Raw genomic sequence first — 24264 nt, forward strand, 5'->3', positions numbered from 1 at the left:
ATGGGGTGCAACTGGTGTGTGTGTGTGAGAGACTGGCTGTGGGCCCTAAGGAAGAGGACCATGAGGACAGAGCTTCAGCATCCACTGCTGCTTCTGGTGAGTGCTTTTGGCCTTCAAGGGAAAGGAGTAGGAGAGTTGCTGGAGAGGGTAACGGTGGCTTTTTAAGTTTATTTTTCTTGATTGACTGCCACCTTAATTATTGGGTAATATGTAATGTCTGCTGTTTTGAAATATTTTATTGGTGTTCAAAGAATTTTTAATAATTTTTATGAGTTTTTAATTGTTGGATGTTATTGTGTTCATCTGCTGTTTTGTAACATTTATTTGTATAGTTTTACAATTATATCTCTGTGGGGATCTATAGTAGATTGGCTTGTTCTGTTTTCCTAATAGGAGGTGCATTAGTGTTTAGGGCCTGGTTTAATATTTATAGCATTGCCTTTTCATAGATAGGGTTATTACTATTTGCGTGTGTTCTATAAAGCAGGTGTAACTTTGTGTGGATTAGTTTGTGTGCATTATTGCAGATCCTGGGACTGTGTTAGGTGCTATATTTCTCTTTCTATTTCTCCAGGTTCGCACTGCATGCAAAGTGGCATTTTTGTGTTTCCATTCCAGTTTCTGTCTCCATACTTGTAATTTGTGGTTTTTCTGTACTTGGTGAAAGTTGGTTTTGTGTGTTTAACAGAGGTGAGGTATTTTACTAGGATGTAGGCATTTGTATCAATCTTATTTGTTGTGTTTTCTCAATAGGACATGCATTCGTGGTAAATTAGTCTTTTTATAAGGAAGGCTACTGCGCCTGGTAGTTGAGGGAGTTTGTTTTGCTGTTACTGAGATGACACTAGAACATCTTTTTTATATGGTGAATTGTATGGGTAATGTGCTAGTTCTGCTCTGCACCCATTGTTTGGGGGGGGGGGGGTGTCCCCGAGGGGGTTCCTGTGGATGCAGATTGTATGTTTATATTTAGCCCCATGACGGTCAAGTGTTCAGTGTGTCACACATGTGAGAACCATCTGACAGGTGTGTCCCAATCGAAAAAAATGTTTGAGAACCACTGCTCTACGTGACCCTGTCTAAACTTTAATTTAGGCACCTATTTTCAACCAAAATCTCAGGCACCTTAAATCAGCTGAAAATAGGCACCCTGAAATCTCTGAATATTGGCCACAGTTGGGTTTTTTTTTTTAATTATTATATTTAGCTTTATATTATAAGTGTGGTTAGTGCAGTTAGTGTAGCTGGGTTCAAAAAAGGTTTGGATAAGTTCTTGGAGAAGAAGTCCATTAATGGCTATTAATCAAGTTTACTTAGGGAATAAGCACTGCTATTAATTGCTTCAGTAGCATGGGATCTTCTTAATGTTTGGGTAATTGCCAGGTTCTTGTGGCCTGGTTTGGCCTCTGTTGGAAACAGGATGCCCAGCATGGCAATTTCTTATGTTCTTACATCTCTAAATAATTCCAATTTAGGATAACTTAAAATAATAAAGGGGAATCCTCAAATGTGCTTGCTTCACAACGACTGAAAAAGCTCACAATGTTCTTACTGTGCCAAAGGGCACCCAAATTAACTGATTTAGTCATCAGTTTTCATCAACAGGTGACCTGTTGACTACCATTAAGAGTTGAAGGCATTTCTGCCACTCCGAAAACAACTGCTGTTCATTGATCATAATTCTAACCCAGTAGCTTAACTGGGAAGTCCTTAGATATTCAAGTATTAAGGTCAACATACCAGTGTTATAAATCTAACACCCCAGCATAAAATCTAGATAGTCATCACAAAGTTGGTCAAAATACCAAGAAAGTTGTTTTTGGCAATGCCAAGCAAAAGCTACAGAAGCTGTTTTTAACTTAATAGCTCTTCTAAATTCTGTATCTTTTAGAAACTAGGAAGGTCACCAGAAGTGCACTGGACTCAGAACAATTTTGTACTTTACACAACAAATTACCGTACTATTGGAGACAATACCAGTGAACATATAAAAGCATCCAATTATAGAGCTTTTAAAAATAAGCAATGAAAACTTTGTAAAAGATCATAACATAAGGTATACCATGCTGGGTCAGACCAAGGTCCATCCAACCCAGCATAGGTCATAAAACCCCAGTAGATTTCAGAAAGTAGTCTCTCTCTTGTTGCTCACCCCCAGGGATAAATAATGGATAATACATTTTTATGGAGTTTTCCTTCAGAAACTTGTCCAAACCACTGAAATCCTACTATGTTATGAGCACATCCTCTGGCAATAAATTCCACAGCTTGATTTTATGTTGAGTGAAAAAAATATTTTCTACGATTTGTTTTTAATCTGCTGATTGTCAGCTTCACGCAGTGCTTTTTTTTAGAAAGAAAGGCGCCGGTAACTTAGATGCAAGGCCAAACTTGGGAGGTGGTGGTTGTGGTGGTGGGTGGGCTTTTGGGGAGTAAAATCAGGGTGGCCATCCTTGGGGGGGGGGGGAGGGACAGAAATCAGGGTAACCATCCAGTGCCCTGCCCCAAAACATGTCCCCACTCACAACAACAACTTTCAATCACTGCCTGATCCTCTCTTCCCCCTTCCCATGTTCTATCATGCCAGAAGAAGGCATAAGAGCAGCAATTATACCTGCTGTACCTCTTCTGCCACTGTCATGGCATGGGAAAAGCACCAGCAGGGGAAGGAGACTGAAAGAGAGAGAGCGAGCCAACACTGGTGCTTTTCTCAGAATTAGATTCAGAAAACTTTATCATGGCAAAATGTGTACATGTGTTGCCAAAATAATACATAAAGTGGTTAAAAGGAGAAAGAAGAAAATATATAATCCTGCTAATAACAGTAAATTACAGGGTACAGGACGGTTAATATTATGGACAATTACCAGGTTCTGGTGCTGTTCTATGTTATCCCTGGTCACAGCATACATGGCTGGTGTCCCAACTCTATTGGCCAGAGCCATGTAGAGAACAAACTGAAACAGAGAAGAGCTGCTCTACCCCCCTAATCCAGTCTCTGCTCTCCCCCCCCAAAAAGAAAATATAGTGCTGGCACTTGTTAGATACCAGCAGGAAAAAAAAAAGCCCTGGTTTCCCCTTGTTTAGTATTATTTGAAAGGGTAAATAACTTATTTTATAAACTTCCATCATATCCCTAGGAACCTTTGTTTTCAGTTTTTATTTTACTTTTCCTGGGAATTTCAATGTTATAACAATCAGTGGAAAAATGACTTCTCTCATGTATTACATCAAAGTCATTTTCTACTATTATTTATTTTGTAATAACATTGTAATTCCCAGGAAAAATAAAATAAGTAGTGAAAACCAAGGTCCCTACCTATCCTCTATTTTCCAAGATGAAGAACCCTAATCTGTTTAGCTTTTCTTTATAAGGGAGTCATTCCATCCCCTTTATCATTTCCACTGCCCTTCTCTGTACTTTTTCTAGTTCCACTAAGCCTTTTCTGAGATAGGGCAATCAGAACTGTATGCAGTATTCAAGAAGCAGTTGCACCATGGATCAATGCAGAGGCATCATGACATCCTCCGTTTTATTCACCAATCCTCTCCAAATAATGCCTAACATTCTGTTTGCTTTTTTGACTGCCGTTGCACACTGAGCTAAGGATTTGTAAATATTGCCCATGGTCCTCATCTCGGATAGTGATTTCTAATATGGAATCCAGCGCCACGTATGTCATGACTCCAGCTGCTAGGCAGTCTCCCCACCAGAGGTCCTCATGCAGCCACGCTCGTTCCCATCCTAGCCATCTCTTTGACGCTCCCATGACTCAGCAGGGCCAGCCCTACCTCTCTCACAACACGGTGCCTTGTCACTGAGTCTCTTTGGCACTTTGCTTGGCCCTGCTCTTTTCCTGCCCTTTAGCCTCCTTGGCCTTCTTTCCTTGTCTCCCGGCCTTTGGGTCTTCTAGCCTTGCGCTGTCTTGCTTTGTAGTCTTCGGACTCTTGACCTCTGCTTTGCCTTGCTCTGTGGTCCTCAGGCCTTCCAGTCCTTACCTTATCTTGCCCTGTGGCCTTCAGGCCTCCTGTACTGCCTTGCTCTGCCTTGGCCTTCGGATCCTTTGTATTCAAGTCACCCTCTCTTCAAAAATGGATTATTGCAATTCACTCTTCTTTGGCTTACCCCTGTCCTCCTTAAAACCCCTTCCAATGCTGCAGAATGCAGTAGCCAGAACTATCTCGAACACACGCAAATATGACCATCTCTCTCCTGTACTGAAAGACCTTCACTGGCTTCCTATCCCCTCCCGTATCCTCTTTAAAACCCTCACCATCATCCACAAAGCCATCTACACACACAACTCGAACTGGCTTGATGATCCCCTCCGCTTGTTATGCTCTAATCGTCCCACTAGAACCTCCAATAAAGCGACCCTCCAAGTGCCATCCTTAAAGAATGCACACCTCACCTGCACTAGAGAGCGGGTCCTTCTCTATTGCCGGCCCAAAGCATTGGAACTCTCTAACTACCCACATTAGGCTAGAAACTTGCCCGGTAAAATTTAGATCCCTATTAAAGACCTGGCTTTTCAAGCAAGCCTTCCCCCAAGTTACCTAACAGCCCTGCGCCCATCCTCCTCTTACTACCCATTATGTACTTTGCACCTGCTGAATCACAGATCTGTAGTTAACCACTCCCATCCAAACTGTACATAACTGTATTATTTTGTACATAATCGTTAATCATTTTTTTGTTATAACAATTTTACCATCTTATTTGTTGCCTGTGATGTTGCTTTCATTTCATCACTTGCTTTAGTTACTTGTACCCCCTCCCCCTGTTCATTGTAATTTCCATTCTTTAAGTTCACTGTAAACCGATATGAATTCCTCACGAATATTGGTATAAAAGTTTTAATAAATAAATAAATAAATATTCCTTGGCTTGTCTGGTCTTGCCTGCTCTAGTCTCCAGTCCCTAGCCCCGCGCCTTTGCCTTCTGCTCCCGCCTGTGTCTTCAGTTCCAGTCTGTGCCTTCAATACTAGCCTGTGCCTCCGGTTCCAGGCTAAGTCCTGCTGGCCACCAGAATCCAAGGGCTCAACCCACAGGGGAGGTGGCTTGTCCAGGCGGAAGTTCCAGTCCAGCCTTGCCCTCGAGTCTGGCACTACTCATGCGGAGAATCCTCGTTCAGCTGGCTCCCCAACCTCGTGACAGATATGATAGCATATCTGTAATTGGGATTTTTTTCCCCTATGTGCATCACTCTGCACTTGTCCACATTCAATTCCATCTGCCATTTAGAGGCTCAGACTCCTAATCTTGCAAGATCCTTCTGCAATTCCTCACGATCTGCTACTGTTAACAACTTTGAATAATTTTGTGTCACCTACAAATTTGATCACCTCACGCATTGCTCCCTTATCCAGATCATTAATGTATGTTAAACAGCACCAGACCCAATACAGATTCCAAGAGCACTGCACTATTGACCTTTTGCCATTTGGAAAACTGACCATTTAGACCCACTCCTTGTTTCTGTGATGACAAGTGTGCTATGCATGTAGTACAATGGATAAGGTTCCAGATCCAGTTCTACAGGCTGAAGACAATTCATGCTAACTTCTGTGAACCAAGATGGAAGACTATAAAACGGAATTTAAAAAAAAAACTAAGAACACTATGTCCACTCGATTGAAAAAAAAAAAATCTTTCTTGTTAATGCAAATAGTGCTGTCTCTCCAGACACAACCTTCAGGCAAAACATGGAACCGTGTCGGGAGATGCACTACTTTATAATTTGAACATCTGACACCAGGTGCTTCTGTGACAATACATTCTATTTGTATTAACAAGAAAGACCTTTTATTCAATCAAGTAGACACAACATTACACCACACTTTATTTAATTGAATTTGTCCTGTATAGTGGTGTTTTCCCATTTACTTCTGCCAACCTTACAGCTAACTCACAAAACTAGTAACATTTCCTGTCTTTTAACCAGCTACCAATCCACAAAAGGACACTGACTCCTAACCCATGACTTTTTAAATTCCTGAGGAGCCACTCAAAGTAACTTTGTCAAATGTCTTCTGAAAATCTAATTACACTCTATCAACTGGTTCACCTCTATCTGCACAATTAAAACCACCTTCAAAAAAATCTAATAGATTGGTAAAGACAAGACTTCCCTTTGCTAAAACCATGACGACTCTTCCCCATTAAGCCATGCCTTATCTATATGGCCAGTAATTCTGTTTTTAAGAATAGCTTCTACTATTTTGCCCAGCACTGAAGTTAAGCTCACCAATCTACAGTTTCACAGATCACTCCTAGAATATTTTTAAAAAATTGACATTAAATTGGCCACCCTTCAGCCTTCAGGTACTGTGGCTGTTTTAAATGATAGATTACAAATTGCAACCTCTGAAATTAATACTATCTAGTCCTAGTAATTTGCTACTCTTTAGTTTGGCAGTTTGATCTAGTACATTCTCCAGTTTCACAGTGTTTTCTTTAGCTGCTCAGAATCATCTCCATCAAAGAACATTTCTGGTGCTGATAGGTCCCTAATATCCTCTTCAGTAAAGACTAAGGCAAAGAATTAATTTCATTTTTCTGATATTTCCTTTTGTTCCCTGAGCACCCCTTTCACACATTGACCATCTAACATAGTAAAGATTGCAGATGAAGACTAAGAGGTCCATCCAGCTGACCAGCAGGTTGCTCATGGTAATAACTGCTGCTCCGTGCAGGCTACCCCCATGTCTTCTGTTAAGGTAGTAACGGCTGCTCTGCTCAGGTTGCCCCATGCCTTCTGTTAAAGGTAATAACTGCTGCTCCACGCAGGTTATCCCCATGCCTTCTGTTAAGGGTAGTAACTGCCACTCTGTGCAGTTTACCCCATGCCTTCTGTTAAGGGTAGAAACTGCTGCTCTGTTCAGGTTGCCCCCATGCCTTCTGTTAAAGGTAGTAACTGCAACTCTGTACAGGTTGGAGAAGAGACGGCTGAGGGGGGGATATGATAGAGGTCTTTAAGATCATAAGAGGTCTTGAACGAGTAGATGTGAATCGGTTATTTACACTTTTGGATAATAGGAGGACTAGGGGACATTCCATGAAGTTAGCATGTGGCACATTTAAGACTAAACGGAGAAAATTATTTTTCTCTCAACGCACAATTAAGCTCTGGAATTTGTTGCCAGAGGATGTGGTTAGTGCAGTTAGTGTAGTTGGGTTCAAAAAAAGTTTGGATAAGTTCTTGGAGGAGAAGTCCATTAACTGCTATTAATCAAGTTTACTTAGGGAATAGCCACTGCTATTAATTGCATCAGTAGCATGGGATCTTCTTGGTGTTTGGGTAATTGCCAGGTTCTTGTGGCCTGGTTTGGCCTCTGTTGGAAACAGGATGCTGGGCTTGATGGACCCTTGGTCTGACCTAGCATGGCAAATTCTTATGTTCTAATGTTACCCCCATGCTCTACTATGTTACTATAAAAAAAAGGAAAGATGAAAGATAAAGACCAAATGGTCCGTCTAGTCATCTAGAGCTCTAGATGATTCCCTCTCAGGCATTTTGCTTTGAATGTACTAGGAAAAGTTTTATTAGTTTTTACCTCTATAACAAACCTTTTCAAATTATTTATTGGTCTGCCTTATAACTGCTTTACATCTAACTTGACAAGCTTAGGCTCTTGCCTATTTTCCTCATCTGAGTCTGCTTTCCATTCTTTGAAAGATGCCCTTTTGGCTTTAATTACCTCTTTCACCTCACTATAAACCATACTGGCAGTCATTTGCTCTTTCTTCAACCTTTTTTAGTGCATATAATTCATTTTATAGGGATTTCATGATGGACTTTTTAAACAATGTCCATGCCTCATGCAAACTTGTAATCTTGACAACCTCACCTTTAAGTTTTTTTGTAGGACAATTTTTAGATAACTTTCAGTTATCTGTCTAAATGGCAAGTTTTGGTATATTCAGCCCCTTATCTGGCTATCCAGCTAAAATATAGCCAGATAAAAATATATGTTCCGGGGGGGGGGGAGCAGACATGGGGGGAGGAGCCAAGATGGCGACTTGAACGGCTGCACTGCTCCTGCTTGCTCCTACGATTTCTTGATAAGTTTTCACCTAATTCGGATTATAAATGCCTCCAAAGAGGAAAGGGAGAGTGACTACCTACCCCTCAAGTCCCACGATCCCTGTTGGGCAGAAGATGATTCTGCAGTGCGCCGGGACGACTGTGAAATTGGGGCGAGAGATCCGGCAGTTGGGACGGACTAAGGAGAGCCCGCCCTGACCTCGGAAGAAGTCTCTCTCAGCCCCTTAGATGATCGTTCACTGCCGGCCGCGCGGGAGGCCTTGATGTCGCACTCTGGCTGGAATCCCAAAGATGGAATCCAAGCTTCAGAGGAGGAAGGAGCTGTGTCGGTGGCCGACCCCGTGCTGAGCTCCTCGAGGAACGACGGGAGCAACTCCGGCATTCTAGATCAGGAAGGGGTGAAGGATCAGGCAACAGGAGGAGGTGAGAAGCCTGAATTTGATTCCCCTTCCACTCCTGGAGTAATTTTGGCATCGCAGAAACCCATGGTGGTCACCCTAGATTCCCTCTGGGATCTCACATCAACAATGGTTAAAACATTTTCTGACTGTTCCCTGAAAATTAACTCTTTATCACAAGCAAATGGATATGTGTAAGAACAGTGATCTCCATCATCAGGAAACTTTGTCAAAATTTAAGAGTATGGAAAGTGAATGACACCAAGTTAAAGCAGTGCAGGCCACTACTATTCAAGACTGTGGAGCAATAAATAGGAAGGTAGAATTTATTGAAAATGCTTTGAGACACTTAAATCTGCGAGTGTTAAATTTTCCCAGGGTTGTGGGAGAAGTTCCACGCATTACTGTTAGAAGATATTTCCTTGAAGTGTTGGACTATACGACAGAATCGGCTCCCCCCCCCCCCCCGGATAAAGTTGTTTTTTTTTTGCCTACTCGAGTTAACACGCAATTGCAAGCTATTCCGATCGATTTAGAGAATTTAACTGGCTTTCTAGAATAATCGAATTAAGAAATAGTTGAAAGAGCCACTCTTTTGATATCTTTTTTCAATGAGAAAGATTTGAGTAATGTAATGAGGACCTATTTTAAGAAATCCAATATTCTCTTCATGGGTCAAAAAAATTAGGATTTTTCCTGATTTGACCAAATCTACCCATCTGAAAAGGAAAGGCTTTTTGGCCTTGCGCCAGGAAACCTTAGCCTTGGGAGCGACCTTTTTTCTAAGGTTCCCTTGCAAATGCATTATTTTTTCTGCCCGAACAGTTAAAGAGTTTAATTGATTCCAAGAAGGTTTTGCTACAAGTTAGCAGTATCTAGATATGTTCATCATATTGTGAAGTAAAGTCGGATAGAGTTAAACCTTTTCCTCAGCTGGATTTTCTTATAGTTTTAGTCTCCTCATGTGCTCAATGCTATCTCCCCCCCATTAGACCCAGTGTGGTCTAATGGGTAGTTAAAACAGAAGAGAATGTTTCTTGATATCTAGTTTCTTTTCTTATTTTGTTTCATAATGTTTCTAAGTGAAATACCATAATACTGTACAAAGTGGATGCTTTGTTTGAAATTGAAAAATTAATAAAGATTAAATTTAAAAAAATATAAATATGTGTTCTGAGGCATAACTGGGAGGAGCTACTTATCTGGATACGTTGTGATATTCAAACTTATCTGGCTAAGTTATCCACCTAACTTTCAACTTATCTGGGTATACTCAGCAGCACGGCCACATCACTAAACATCCCAGCTAAGTTAGCTGGGTAAGTCTTATCTGGCTAACTTACTTAGCCAGCCACGTCTGAATATTAACCTCTTTGTAACTAATCTCCTCATTTTATCATAGTCTCCCTTTATAATATAATGTTAAACACCTCTTCAGTAATTTTACTTAGTAACTGCCCTCCAGTGATTATGTCAAATTTAATTTCATTATGATCATTACTGTCAAGCGCATCCACCATCTTTACCTCTTACAGGTACTGTGTTCCACTGAGACCTGGATCTAAAGTATTTCTCTTTTGCCCCTCCTCCATCATTTTCCATGTGACCAACTGTTGCCTGAAGCAGTCATTTATAGCATGTTCTGTTGTGACGTTTACTCAATCAATATCAGGGTAACTGAAATCTTCCATTATTGTGTTGCCAATTTTATTAGCCTGTCTAATCTCCATTAGCATTTTACAGTCTGTGTACACCTCCTGGCCAGGTGGGTGCTAGAATACCCCATTAGAGTGCTGTTCCCATTATACTGGAAATTTTTGGCCATAAGGATTCTATAGTGCAGTTTGTTTCCTCCAAAGCTTTTATTCTGCTTGACACTATGCCATCCACAGCATGCAGTGCCACCCCCTCCCCAAACTGCATCTGCCCTATCATGTCAATATAATTTGTACCCTGGTATCACAGTGTCCCACGATTATTCTCCTTCCACCATATCTCCAAGATGCCTATTATGTCTATATCTTTGGTTAATACCATATATTCTAATTCTTCATTATTTGTCATCCTTCTGGCATTCACATACAGACATTTTAAAGTACATTTTTTATTTGCATTTCTATTTTTATTTGTATTCATAACCTGCTTATTTTATTTATTTATAGCTTTTAAATACCGACATTAGTGTGCAACATCATACCAGTTTACATTAGAACTGACAGATGGAAAGTACAAAAAACAGGAGCGGGGAGGGGAGGGGGATAAAAAGGAACAACGACGAAAGCCAGGCGGAGCAGAAAAAAAAAAGTAACACAACTAACAAGTTATATGCTGCAGTAAAGGAAGAACCTAGTACCAAATTATATACAATATAATATACAAATTTGAATGTAGAGGCTCATACCAGCATCGTATACAGGGGTGGATCGGGGTTGCCTGGGAGAGAGAAGGGCAGGGTCTAATCCGGGTAGGGCTACCTAAAGAGCCATGTCTTTAGTTTCTTCTTAAATTTGGAGGTGCAGGGTTCAAGTCGCAGGGATGTGGGGAGAGAGTTCCAGTGCTTGGGACCAGCAATGGAAATAGCACGATCTCTTGTGGTAGAGAGATGAGCCTTTTTGGAGAGCGGGTACCTGGAGGGTACTTTATAGATGGCCCTCGTGGGACGGTTGGAGTGTGTGAGGTGGAAGGGTTCATCTAGCCAGTTAGAGTTATGGCAGTGTATGGATTTATGGATGATAGATAAAGTTTTGAAGAGAATACGTGAGGGGATGGGGAGCCAATGGAGGTCTTTGAGTATGGGGGTGATATGGGAAGATTTCCGTGCGTTTGTGATGACCCTAGCTACTGCATTCTGCAACATTTGTAGGGGTTTTATGGTGGAGTAGGGGAGCCCGAGCAGGAGGGAGTTACAATAATCCAGCTTGGAGGACAGGGTGGCCTGAATGACAGTCCAGAAGTCATGATGGTGGAGCAGGGGTTTGAGTTTTTTTTAGGACGTTGAGTTTAAAGAAATCCTCTTTGAGGATAGAGTTAATATATTTCTTTAGGTTAAGTTGCTGGTCCAAGAGGACTCCGAGGTCTCTTACACTTGGCTGAGAGGATATAGCACTGAAGGCCTGGACATTGGAAATGGAGGGTTTGGGGGTATGGTGTTGGGATATGAGGAGCAGTTCTATTTTTGTTGTGTTTAAGGCAAGGTGAGGCTTTGTGAGTAAGTTATTTATGGAAGCAAGGCATTTGTCCCAGTACTTCAGGGCATCAGATAGAGAGTCGTGGATAGGAATGATGATTTGGACATCATCGGCATAGAGTTAGAACTTAAGGCTGAGGTCCGTTAGTAGCTGACAGAGGGTAGTGAGATATATGTTGAATAAGGTGGAGGAGAGAGAGGAGCCTTGTGAGACACCTTGGGACAGGGAGTAGGATGTGGATTCTGCATTCCCTATTTTGACTGCAAACTTTCTATTGGATAAGTATGATTTGAACCACAAGAGAGCTAGACCTGAGACACCTATTTCAGTCAGACGGGTGAGAAGGTGGTTATGGTTAATTGTGTCAAAAGCAGTGGAGATATCCAGTAGTGCCAGAAGGTAACAGTTACCCTGATCCATGCCTCTTATGAGATGATCAGTGAGAGAAAGTAGGAGCGTTTCTGTGTTGAGGTGCTTTCAAAAACCAAACTGTGTCGGATGCAGGATCTTATTGCTTTCAAGATAATCTGAGAGTTGGGAATTGACTATCCTTTCCATAATTTTGGAGTTAAAGGGAAGGTTTGAGATGGGACAGAGGTTTGAAGGGTCTTTAGGGTCTAGGGAGGGTTTTTTAAGGAGGGGTTTGACCACAGCTTGTTTGAGGGTGTCAGGGACAGTGCCTGAGGAAAGTGAGGAATTAATGATAGTAGCTAGGGGTTTGGCAATGGTGTTCGGACTAGAGAGGAGGTTTTTTGTCGGGATGGTGTCTGTGGGGTGACAGGCAGGTTTGATTTTGAGAATAGACTCAATTTCCTTAGCCGAGGTTAGTTCGAGTGTTTCTAGTGTAGCGGAGATGGGGTCGGAGCAAGGAAGGGAGGGTTGAGGGGGAAGGAAATCTGAGGAGGATGTTGGCGATCTTCTTGTGGAAGTGCAGAGCAATTTCTTCACATCTAGTAGAAGCTTCATTGTCAGGGATGGGGGGGGGCGAAACTGATTTAGTGAGATTGGCAACATATGAGAAGAGAGCCTTGGGATTGTACGACTATTCGTGTATTTTGGTTGCATAAAAATCACGTTTGGTGTTGAGTGTGGAAAGTCGGTAGTGATGAAGGGCAGATTTGTAGCTTGAGGCGTGTTGGGGTGAAGGGTCTTTATGCCAAGTTCTCTCTCGCTGTCTGAAATTGTTTTTCAAAGTTTTAAGCTCAGCGGTGTACCAAGGTTGGCGGTTTTTAGCTGAAGGTCGCAATTCGCGTCTGGTGATAGGACAAAGTCTGTTGGCGATTTCTAGTGTGAGGTTGCTCCAGGAGGCAAGAGCAGCGTCAGGGTTGGAGCAGTCAAGTTCAGGTAGGGCATTGGAGATTGCGGTAGATAATTCCTCAGGGTTTTCTGAAAACAATGGTTGTGTTTTGTGCTGGGTTGGGAGTGATCAGTGCATTTATAGATAGATGTGCTTCGATGAGGAAGTGGCCTGACCAGGGTACCAGGGAGCATGTAGGGGTGGGGAGAGAGAGAAAACATTGGTTAATGAATAAGAGGTTTAGAGTGAGTCCAGCTTTGTGGGTGGGGGGAAGTGATAATCTGATTGAAACCTATGGCTTGGAGGGAAGAGAGGAGAGTTTCTCAGGACGAGGTGAGGGGGGTAGAGTCCACGTGGAGATTGAAGTCTCCTAATAAGATAGCTGGTATTTCTATGTTGATGTTGTCTGAGATGAATTCAATTATGGGGGAGGGATCGCATTCTATGGAGCCTGGAGGGGCATAGATAAGGCAAATTTGCAGCTTGGGAGATTTGAATAGGCCGATTTCCAATTTGAGGGGGAGTCAATGTGCACTAGCTTGAGGTTAAGGTACTTTTTTTTACTGCCAGGAGGTGGCCACCTCCTCTCTTCTTGGGTCTTGGGATGGAAAAGATCTCATATGAGAGGGTAGGTAATTGATTAAGGAGGACAGTGTCTGTTTCCTTGAGCCAAGTTTCAGTGATTGCGCAAAAGTCAGGTTTACAGTCAATAAGGAGATCGTTGAGGATGGGTGTTTTTTTGGAGAGAGATTGCGCATTGAACAGGATTATCAAGAGGGTAACGAGACCTAGGAGTTGAGTCAAGGGGGTGGTGAGGATAGGAAGGAGTGAAGAGATATGTATCTTATTAGCATGTAATATAGGCAGCTTAGAATCATTCATATCTGTCCTCTTTATTTAAATCCATCCGGGTTACTTTATCATAGCCTTTCTATTGGGACATTCTAACTTCCCTGCTTTATAAATATCTGCTACTACTGCTTAACATTTCTATAGTGCTACCCGACATATGCAGTGCAATCCAAACACTTAAAAAAACCCAAAACAGACAGTCCCTACTCAATAGAGCTTACAATCTAACAAGACAAATATACATATCTTTTCAAGATACCTTCCTCCTAACATTGTACTTTTGGGCGATTATTGGTTTTCCCCCATAATCAATTTATGCTCAAGATAATTTCCGATGCCTAACAAAATCCACAATAATGTTGTTCTCACATTTCCACAAGTAGCAGACATGCTAAATAAAGAAAAGTCAAATAGCCAGACAAGCTTCCAAGTACTACTGCAACATGACACCACAACTGACTTTATCCCTAGGACCACTGCCAATGTCAATTGTATAGACTAGTATAGCCAAACTACCATCAACCTTAATAACATAGTTTTATCTATATGTTCTATTTATTTTTTCTGATTATTTGGAACAAATCCTCCAAGACTTACTAGCTAGGGATGAACTGCATTTGCCATATGTTCTCATTACCACCCTCTCTACCATCCCAATAATTGGTTTTGGGGCAGAAGACAAGTACATAGTACAAGCATTTCATCCCTGGAAAAGGACACATCCTCCACCCCACCCTCTAGCAATCCTCTCTCTCTCTCTCTCTCCCCTTCCCCTCATACCTTCTTTTTGCTGCCCCACCCCCAGCCCTCTGAGTCAACGTTATCCCCACCTCTTCAGTCCTTCTCTACTCCCTCCCCAGTTCTCTCCCTCCCCCGCCTTTGCAGACCTCTCTCAGTCCTCCAAGGCCCTGATTCAGGTTGGAGATGTGGCCTCCTCTTTCTCCTTGGGGGCAACTGGGACCCAAAATGCAACCTACTACTGCTGGGTCCCAGTCAGTACCAAAATACAACTTGTTCTTTCCAGGCCCCCAACTGAAACTAAAAATGACAAAGCCTCAATCACAGGAGAGCAGGCAAACAGATTTTTCAAACCTTGGTGATATCAACGGATTAACAGGCATCTCCAAAAAAAACCAAAAACAAGAATAGCAGCTGGCTGTGGAAGCTGAAACACTAACCTGATAATAAATGCTCCCCTTGTCTCTAACAATTTCCGCTCACTGGTAAACCTTCGGAGCAGATTGATCATGAATTTGTAGAAGTAAGAATTCATAGTTGGGGTTGATGGTGAGCATTCTGATCCTTTAGTGTCTGAAAGAAAAGAAGAGGTGCCATTAAAGAGAGGCTAAGTGGCTATATTTGAAGCTACGTTTCTGTCTTATATACTCTAAATAGCTGGTGATTGACACAAAACTTTTCTTGCTACTTAAAGCTATCACTATGTGCCATTATATCAAATATACAATTCCAGAAGCTTGCCAGGATTATGATGCAGAAAACAATGTTGCTTATTGCTTCCAAAGCAGATATCTGAGTTTTGTTTTTTTATAGGTTGTTGTTTTTTCTAATGAGTCGGATGGAAAATCTAAAAGGATAATCTCTGTATCATTTATAAAGTTGTCAAAAATGTATTAAAATAGAAACAGGGTCTCTTAACAGTCACTGACCGGTCAGAAAAGTTAGCCAGATAAACAGCCAGCTAATTTTGTCAGGATATTCAGCAGTGGCTAACTTTAAGACTGCCCTATGGCACAACCAGCGTTAGCTGGATAAGCCTGAATTTAGCTGGACAAATGGCGCTGAAGAGTGGGCAATATTCAGCCGCAGCCAGTTTGCAAAGGTAGCCAGATAAACGTAGCCAACTAACTTGTCAACATATTTTGTGGCGCCACTGCTGAATACACATGACTATTTTAAACCTTGGTGATATCAACACCAAGCAAGATAACTTTACCTTGCTATCTTTGGGACCGCTCTAGGCTCAACCAAAGTTAGCTGGATAAGTTATCCAGCTGTCTCTGAATACTGTAGTTAGCTAGGTGACTTAGCCAAATAACTTAACTCTGCCTTGGACTGCCCTTACATTATTTGGTTAAACTTAGCCAGATAAATGGCAGAAATATTCAAAAGTTGGCAATGAGTCATATAACTTACAAGTTATCAGGATAAATGCTGTTTTAAAATGACACTGATTGTACATGCAAACACCACATTACTGTCACAAAACCCCTCAAAACAGATCATTCTGTATGGTGGAAAATAATGTTATCGAAGGTACTAACATGGGGACACATTTTGAGGGACACACAATGTTTAAATACCTTCCAAGATCCTCAGCTATTGAAATCCAAAACAGATTGTTAATGTAATTTAAGGATGGAAGGACTACCATGTTATAATCCATTTGAGGACCAAAGACCTCACAAGGAACAGCATCTTAGCACTAGAGGGTGATTTCCAGACTCTGGGGAAGCAGCTTGGGTACATGTTGAAGGCCATAGCCTTTTCAGAAGTATTACCTGCTCATGGAAAGAGAGAGGAAAGGCTACATCATTGAGACAACTTCAATATGTGGCTCAAAACTTGGTGTAACGAAGAAATTTTTTAAATACATTGGGAGCTGGGCCATGTATAGAACTGTAAAATGCTCTATGGCAAAGATCTGAGGCAACATGGTTTTATTAGAGAAAGGTCAGGATCTAAGGCAACATGTTTTTACCAGAGGAAGATCGTGTCAAAGAAATCTGATTGATTTTTTTGTTTTGATTGAGTAACTAGAGAATTAAATCAAGAATGCAAACTTGCTGTGTTTTTACTTGGATTTCAGCAAAATTTTTCATACAGCTCTGCATAAGAAGCTTATAAATAAAATGAACAACCTCGAAGTGGATTTGAAATTGGCTGACTGACAAACAGTGAGTAGTGGTTAATGAAACTCATTCTGAGAAGAGAAGGGTGATAGATGTTGTGCCTCACTCACTGATCAGTTCTGGGGTGGGATCCTTTCAATGTCTTTGAGAGTGATACTGTAGAGGGTTTAGAAGGAAAATTCTGTCTTTTCGCAAATGACACTAAGACCTGCAATAAAGAGTAGACACTCCTGAAAGAGTAAAGAGAATGTGAAGTAATCTAAGAAAGCCTGAGGAGTGGTCAAGGCTTGGCAGCTAAGATTCAATACCAAGAAGTGCAGAGTAATAATCCAAAGGAGCTGTACATGATAGAGGACCAGGGACTGATGTACACAGCCCAAAAGAGTGACCAATTATCTACAATTACATCACCTTCAATTACATTAGTGATGACACAGCTACATAGCTACCTGGCCTTGCTGGAATTTTAATTTTAACTTTGTTATAATATTGCTTGCAAATTCCTGCTTTCAGATTCTTCCTATTAATCTGTACTGGCTTGTGTTTAAATCATTTTTTCTTTCAGATACCTGTTCAGAATTTTTGCTAGAGTTTTTAAAGAGATTTTCAAAGGGATTTGACATTAGGAAGTTTTTATTTTATTTTTTTTTTAATTCCCTTCCACCTGGTCCTAGCATATATTTTTCTTAAATATTTCTCCCATGGACATAGGTTAAATAGCATTCACTTAATTTAAGCACTAATCCAACAATTTGTAGATTAGTGACAAAAATAAAAGTGATCCTCACAGACACATTAACATGATTTTTAATTCAGTATGTAACAACTGTGGTGCTTTAGTCCTAAGGCATACCATCTGGAAGCTCAAGTCTTGTCCCATTTGCCTTCAACTGTCTGCAATAAAAATGCGCTGACTCGGGAGAGCTTTCCAAGATGGCGACCTGAATGGCTGTGGCGTGAGGAGCTCCTGATACTTTTCCCCGTTACCTGTTTCTGATATGCCTCACACCAAACGGAAAGCCCGGGTGAGGGATGGAGAGAGTTCTTCCACTCCGCTGGAATCATCGCAGCCCAGGATTGGGAGCTTTTTCGCCGCTGTCCCCCACTAACATTGGGAGATCGGGTCGCAGGGGAGCAAGCTTTGGAGCGTGAGCTTGTCTTCCCGACCGAGACGTCTTTAAGCCCCGGATCACCAATAAGGCCTGCGCCACCAGGCCGCAATGAGGAATCGAGGTTGCAGAGTGTTGAAAGTCCAACGGAGGTAATCCGGAGAGAGGCCGGAACACCCCAACGAGGTGGAGTATTGAAAGGACTTACCATGCAGATGCAAGAAGGCAAGGTAGAGCCTGGAGGAGCAGTGTGGGGAGAAGGATTAGACTTTGTAGCAAGGATAAGATCCGCAAGCCTTGGAAATGGTGAAGGCCTAGCAGCGGGTGTGGGCAGAGAAGTGAACCAGGAACTCTCATTGCAAAGGAAACTGCTACCTGTTTCTGAGATAACCCTTCTCTCTATTTGGAATGCTCTCCAATCACTAGAGAAAGCAATATTGGGTCTAGCAAAAGAGATTATTGAAGTAAAACAACAAGTAAAGAATAATGCCACTGAGATTGTGATACAAAATAAAAAAAAATGGAAAAACGAGTCACAGATGTGGAGAAAATTCAATCAGCAATGGTCTTAAGTGACAATGAAGCTAATAAAAGGCTTGAAAAGATTGAGAATACATTAAGAGCACACAATTTAAGATTTTTTAACTTTCCAGTATTAAGAAATATTTCTCCTATTGATTTATTCAAGTTGTATGTATCTCAAATTCTAAAGATTCCAGAAGAACTTAAACCAATAGTCACAAAGGCCTACTACTTATACGCCACTGAAAATAATTGAGAGATTATAGCAGAACAAGATATTCCAGATTTAACTTCTTTGCTGGATTCATCACAAGAATTAATAGTATCTCATTGCAGACCCCTCCTGGTTACATTTACTTTCTTGATGGATAAGAATAACATTTTCAAACAATATTTCAGGAATAATCAAGCCCTATTCTTTGGACAAAAAGTCTGGTGCTATCAAGATTTGGTGAAGCAGACGCAATTAAGAAGAAAAGCTTTTCTAAACTTGAGGGAGGATGCAGTACAAAACGGAGCAAGCTTTAAATTGCAATTCCCATGCAAATGCTGTCTGTTTTATCAAGGGCAGCGTTATGTACTTTTTTGATCCAATACAATTGAGAGCATTTTTGGATACTCACTCTAGTCCCACATAGGCCTGCTGTTTGGTGTGTAATGTAATTAGTGGGGGGTCTGTTCAGATTGCCAGATATTCTACATTTAGATTTTCTAACTGTTATCGCTCTAACTACATTCTCTCTGGGTATTTCTTCTATTTGACTATAATATGGATGTTAAATTACGAGTAATTATATTTTTTTGGTCTTGTAAATTTATTAGTATTTCTGTATTATAGGAAATTTCATTAACAAGTGGATGCTTGTAAATTATATAAAAGCATAAATTAAAAATTTTTTAAAAAATGCGGACTCAACTGAAAGGAATTGTCCGTGATCAAGAAAACTACTGTGCAGCATTCAGAATAACTGTCCGCAGACCCACAGAATAACTGTCCGCAGACCCACAGAAACCCAACAATAAAAGATTACAGTGGGCTCTGGAAAGGTAAATGTTTGCAACACAGAAACATCTACTCTCCCAAATAATGCCCATAACAAAATGCCTTTTCTGAACTGGAAAGCAAAGATGCTCCAGAAATGGAAACTGATGTGGTATCTGAAAAGAAAGGCACCCAATGCATACAGAAACCCCAAAATACTTTCAAACATCCTAAGAGAATTCCTCTTCTGCTGAAAGACATTGTCAGCTGAGGTCCACAGAAACCCCCAAATACTACCAATCATCATAACAAGAAGTTCCTTCCGCTGGGATACTGTTATTAGAGGTACTAACTTGGGGACTCATTTTGAGTGACCCACAATAGTTAACTACCTTCCAGGATCTTCACCTAGCAGAAATGTGAAGCAGATTGTCAATGCCATTAAAGTAGTAAGAATTATAAAATTGATGCCATTATCCATCTGGGAATCAATGACTTCACTACAAACAGCAACCAAGCAGTACAGAGAGATTTCCAGAGTCAGGGGTAGCAGCTAAGGCACAAGGAAAAGGCCATTGCCTTTTCAGAAGTGTTACCTGTTTAAATTGCTGCAGTTATGGACCCTTGGCCTGAGGCGGGATTGGCTCTACCAGCAGGGAGAAACCTTGCAGGTTCTCACCGTTAGCAGGCAGACACAGGGAAAGCAGAGACTCGTCAGTACCTTCACCTATTCCAGCCCCTGTTCCTCTCGGGCCGGCAGGACTTAGGTGGGGGGGTCTCTCCTGGTCTATGGTTAGCTTGGGTCGTAGGCAGGTGGCAATCAGGCATGTGCCAGGTCCAGGCAATGGTCAGGGGCAGGCAGGCAGGGGTCAGTGGTGTCCAAGATCCGGGTGGTGATCAGAGGCAAGCAATGGTCAGTGATGCCAGAGAACCGAGCTGAGGGCAAAATCAAATATCTGTCCGAGGAAGGAAACAAGGGATGGATAGGAGGAGGGCTTGAAGGCAAGGACAGGAATAAGCAGGAGCAAGGCTGGAGACAGGCTGGACGAAGGCTGGAGACAGGAATGCCAGAAGCAACATACACTACTCAGCAGTAGTTGGACCTATTGCTGAGGCAGTGCAGGAATGCCAGCAAGGGCCTTTTATAGGCCTAAGTGTGTGATGTCTTCCAAGGGTGCCACAGGGCTTTCCCATCTTTAAAATCAGCAATGTCGGTCGAGCGTGGTCAGTTGCAGTCAGCAGCATCCTGTCGCATGGACACGTCGCCGCACTGGAACGTGCTGTTCCAATGCAAAGACAGCAGGAGGGACTCAGCCACGTTGGGAGTCAGAGGAAACCCAGTCGGAGGGAGAGTGTGGGGGCAACCTGCAGACGCCAAATGTAACACAAGGAAAGGGAAAGACAAAGCCATATAGGCAACTTCGATACTGGCTCAAAACCTGGTGTAAAGAAGTTTTTAGATATATTAACTGGGGTCATATATAAAATAATTAAAGACTATATAGTAAAGATAGCCTACATCTGTCTGAAGCAAAAAGAAATCTTATCTTCTGTGGCAAAAATTGTGTTTCAAAAAGAAAAAAAAAAGCACACAGATAATCATTCAATTTGAACCTCCTGCCATGTTCTTGAATATATTTGTAAAAGGTATGTATCTTTATGTTATTTGCTGCTGACCCAGTTATTTTTGTCCTTTACATATTATGATGGTTGTTTGTCTCTTTTTATAGTGGTTGAAGTACACCCTACATAATCCCTCCCAATGCAGCCTTTTTGGTAAAAAAGAGTGTGTCGGTGATGGGGGACATCTTGACTTTTAGAATATACTTGTTTGAAATCCAGGAGCTTCTTCACCAATAAATTGTTTATGACCACTTGAAAGTGAATAATTGATTTTGTCTAAAGGACTATTACTTATATCATGCTCTCATTCTTTCAAATTTACATCGGAGTGTGAACCTTCATTTCCATGTTTCTTTTGGGAATCCACATATAACATGAATACACATGTGGAATTATGTCACCTAATGGAAAAATTACTTACCTGATAATTTCGTTTTCCTTAGTGTAGACAGATGTCTCCAATTGCTATCAGGAGTACAATATACCATTGGTCCTGAGTCCATCTGCTACACGCTAGGAAATAACTTCTGGTTTGACAGCCAATTCACAGCAAACATTTTCAAGAGATGTCAGGGGAAGGTTGGGGGGGGGGGGGGGGGGGGGAGAAGAGGAGTTGGACACGTATTTTTTTTCAGAATCTATGTAAGCATGCACACAAATGTATGCACTTTCTGGAACGTAGGTTCTATTAGTTCTGTGTAGAAGTTCTAATTTAACTCAAATTCTTATTAATCTGCTGAACTCTAAAGGTCAATTGCTTAACAATGCAGTCTAGGAACCAGATTAGGTTTATCCTTCAGTCTAGTTTATTTTTAGACTGTATATATATACACACATCATAATGCTGGGATTTGTTTGGCTCCTAATTTGGAATGATTGTATTTTATTTTATATTTGTTTTGTCTATAACATGATTTAATTATGTTTGCTTTGTATATTATAATCGTATATATCTGACGTTTGTTCATTAGAATTGTTTATAATCCTTCTTTCAAAACGCCTAAGGCAGATAACATTAAAAAAATAGAAAGAAAAATAATAACAGTAATAAAATAAAACATACAAAACACATTAAAACAAAAAAAATATCAGCAACCAAAATATTGTTCCATGGATAGTAGATCCCTAAACTAACAAATTAGATTGCTAAAGTCTTCAGATTACCCCAACAATTAAAAGCTTCTTTAAAAAATACAATTAATTAAGGGTTATGTTAGCCATAGCTACAAAAAAAAAAAAAAAGGAAAACAAACATGACAGAAGAAAGAGACCATCTGGTCTATCTAATCTGCCCATCCTTACCAACTACTGAGCTTTACAATCTCTACTGCTCCATCACAGATTATCTTTGCTTATTCCATGCTTTTTTGAATTCAGATACTGTCCTTGTCTCTTCCACTTCCCCAGGGAAGCTGTTCCATCCATCCAACACCCTCTCTATAAAGAAATATTTTCTTAGATTACTTCTAAATCTATTCCCTTTCACCTTTATCCCATGACCACTTGTTCTAGAGCCTCCTTTCCGCTGAAAAAAAGACGACCTGCCTCTGGTGCATGGAAACTATGGAGGTATTTAAATGTCTCTACTTTATCTCCCATGTCCCACCTTTCCTTTAGACTATGAATAGTTAGATCTTTAATGGGCCAATACAGTAAAGTCTCTCCTGTGCGCACGATTCTCTATTCAAATGAGGCCCAGCGGTAAAAACAGGCAAAAAGAGGCACTAGGGACACTAGCGCAACCCTAGTGCCTCCTTTTGGACCGGAGCGGCGGCTGTCAGCGGGTTTGACAGCCGACGCTCAATTTTCCCGGCGTCGGTTCTCAAGCCCGCTGACAGCCACGGGCTCGGAAACCAGACACCGGCAAAATTGAGCTTCTGGTTTTCGACCCCACAGCTGCGGGCCGACTTCAAATTTTTTTTTATTTTTATTTTTTTTTTTTTACACTTTTGGAAACTTTCGGAACATCCGACTTAATATCGCCATGATATTAAGTCGAAGGGTGCACAGAAAAGCAGTTCTGCGACTTGGCTGCACATTTTGTTTTCTGAATCGCGCGGGAATACCTAATAGGGCCATCAACATGCATTTGCATGTTGCAGGCGCTATTAGGTTCGGGGGGTTGGATGCGCGTTTTCGGCCCCTTACTGAATAAGGGGTACTAGCGCATCGAAAACGCGCGTCTAATGGCGGGTTAACAGTGCGCTCCGGAGCGCACTGTACTGTATCGGCCCGTAAGTTTGTCCCCAAGTACTTTAGAATCTGTGGCACTCAACAGCACGAGATCTATATATTTCAATTTAAAATCTGCAAGAAGCTCCATAAATTCGGAGCAGTTGGTTCACTATTGTAGGTTCTGGAGAATTGGTACAAAAGAAAGATCAAATAAATAACTATGATTGTATCCTTCCTTAAGTAAGAACATAAGAACATGACATACTGAGTCAGACCAAGGGTCTATCAAGCCCAGCATCCTGTTTCCAACAGTGGCCAATCCAGACCATAAGAACCTGGCAAGTACCCAAAAAGTAAGCCTATTCCATGATACTGTTGCTGGCAACAAATTCCAGAGTTTAATTGTGTGTTGAGTGAAAAAGAACTTTCTACGATTAGTTTTAAATGTGCCACATGCTAACTTCATGGAGTGCCCCCTAGTCTTTCTATTATCCAAAAGAGTAAATAACTGATTCACATTAACCCATTCTAGACCTCTCATGATTTTAAACACCTCTAACATATCCCCCCTCAGCCGTCTCTTCTCCAAGCTGAAAAGTCCTAACCTCTTTAGTCTTTCCTCATAGGGGAGCTGTTCCATTCCTCTTATCATTTTGGTAGCCCTTCTCTGTACCTTCTCCATCGCAACTATATCTTTTTTGAGATGTAGCGACCAGAACTGTACACAGTATTCAAGGTGCCCTCTCACCATGGAGCGATACAGAGGCATTATGACATTTTCCGTTTTATTCACCATTCCCTTTCTAATAATTCCTAACATTCTGTTTGCTTTTTTGACTGCTGCAGCACATTGAACCGATTTCAATGTGTTATCCACTATGACGCCTAGATCTCTTTCTTGGGTGGTAGCTCCTAATATGGAACCTGACATTGTGTAACTATAGCATGGGTTATTTTTCCCTATATGCATCACCTTGCACTTATCCACATTAAATTTCATCTACCATTTGGATGCCCAATTTTCCAGCCTCACAAGGTCTTCCTGCAATTTATCACAATCTGCAAATTTGATTACCTCACTTGTCGTATTTCTTTCCAGATCATTTATAAATATATTGAAAAGTACGGGTCCCAATACAGATCCCTGAGGCACTCCACTGCCCACTCCCTTCCACTGAGAAAATTGTCCATTTAATCCTA

General features: G+C 41.3%; 1 protein-coding gene across 6 annotated transcripts in view; it reads right to left on the reverse strand.

Moving 5' to 3' along the window:
- Positions 1–24264, reverse strand: part of VAC14 (VAC14 component of PIKFYVE complex) — a 525003-nt gene that overhangs the window by 299700 nt on the left and 201039 nt on the right. For all 6 annotated transcript variants that reach the window (XM_029609234.1, XM_029609230.1, XM_029609228.1 and 3 more), the window contains exon 15: positions 14962–15094. In XM_029609234.1, coding sequence (XP_029465094.1) covers positions 14962–15094 — 133 coding nt within the window. The remainder of the gene's footprint in view (positions 1–14961; positions 15095–24264) is intronic.

The sequence above is a fragment of the Rhinatrema bivittatum genome, chromosome 7 (assembly GCF_901001135.1).
Source record: "Rhinatrema bivittatum chromosome 7, aRhiBiv1.1, whole genome shotgun sequence".
Classification (NCBI taxonomy): Eukaryota; Metazoa; Chordata; class Amphibia; order Gymnophiona; family Rhinatrematidae; genus Rhinatrema; species Rhinatrema bivittatum.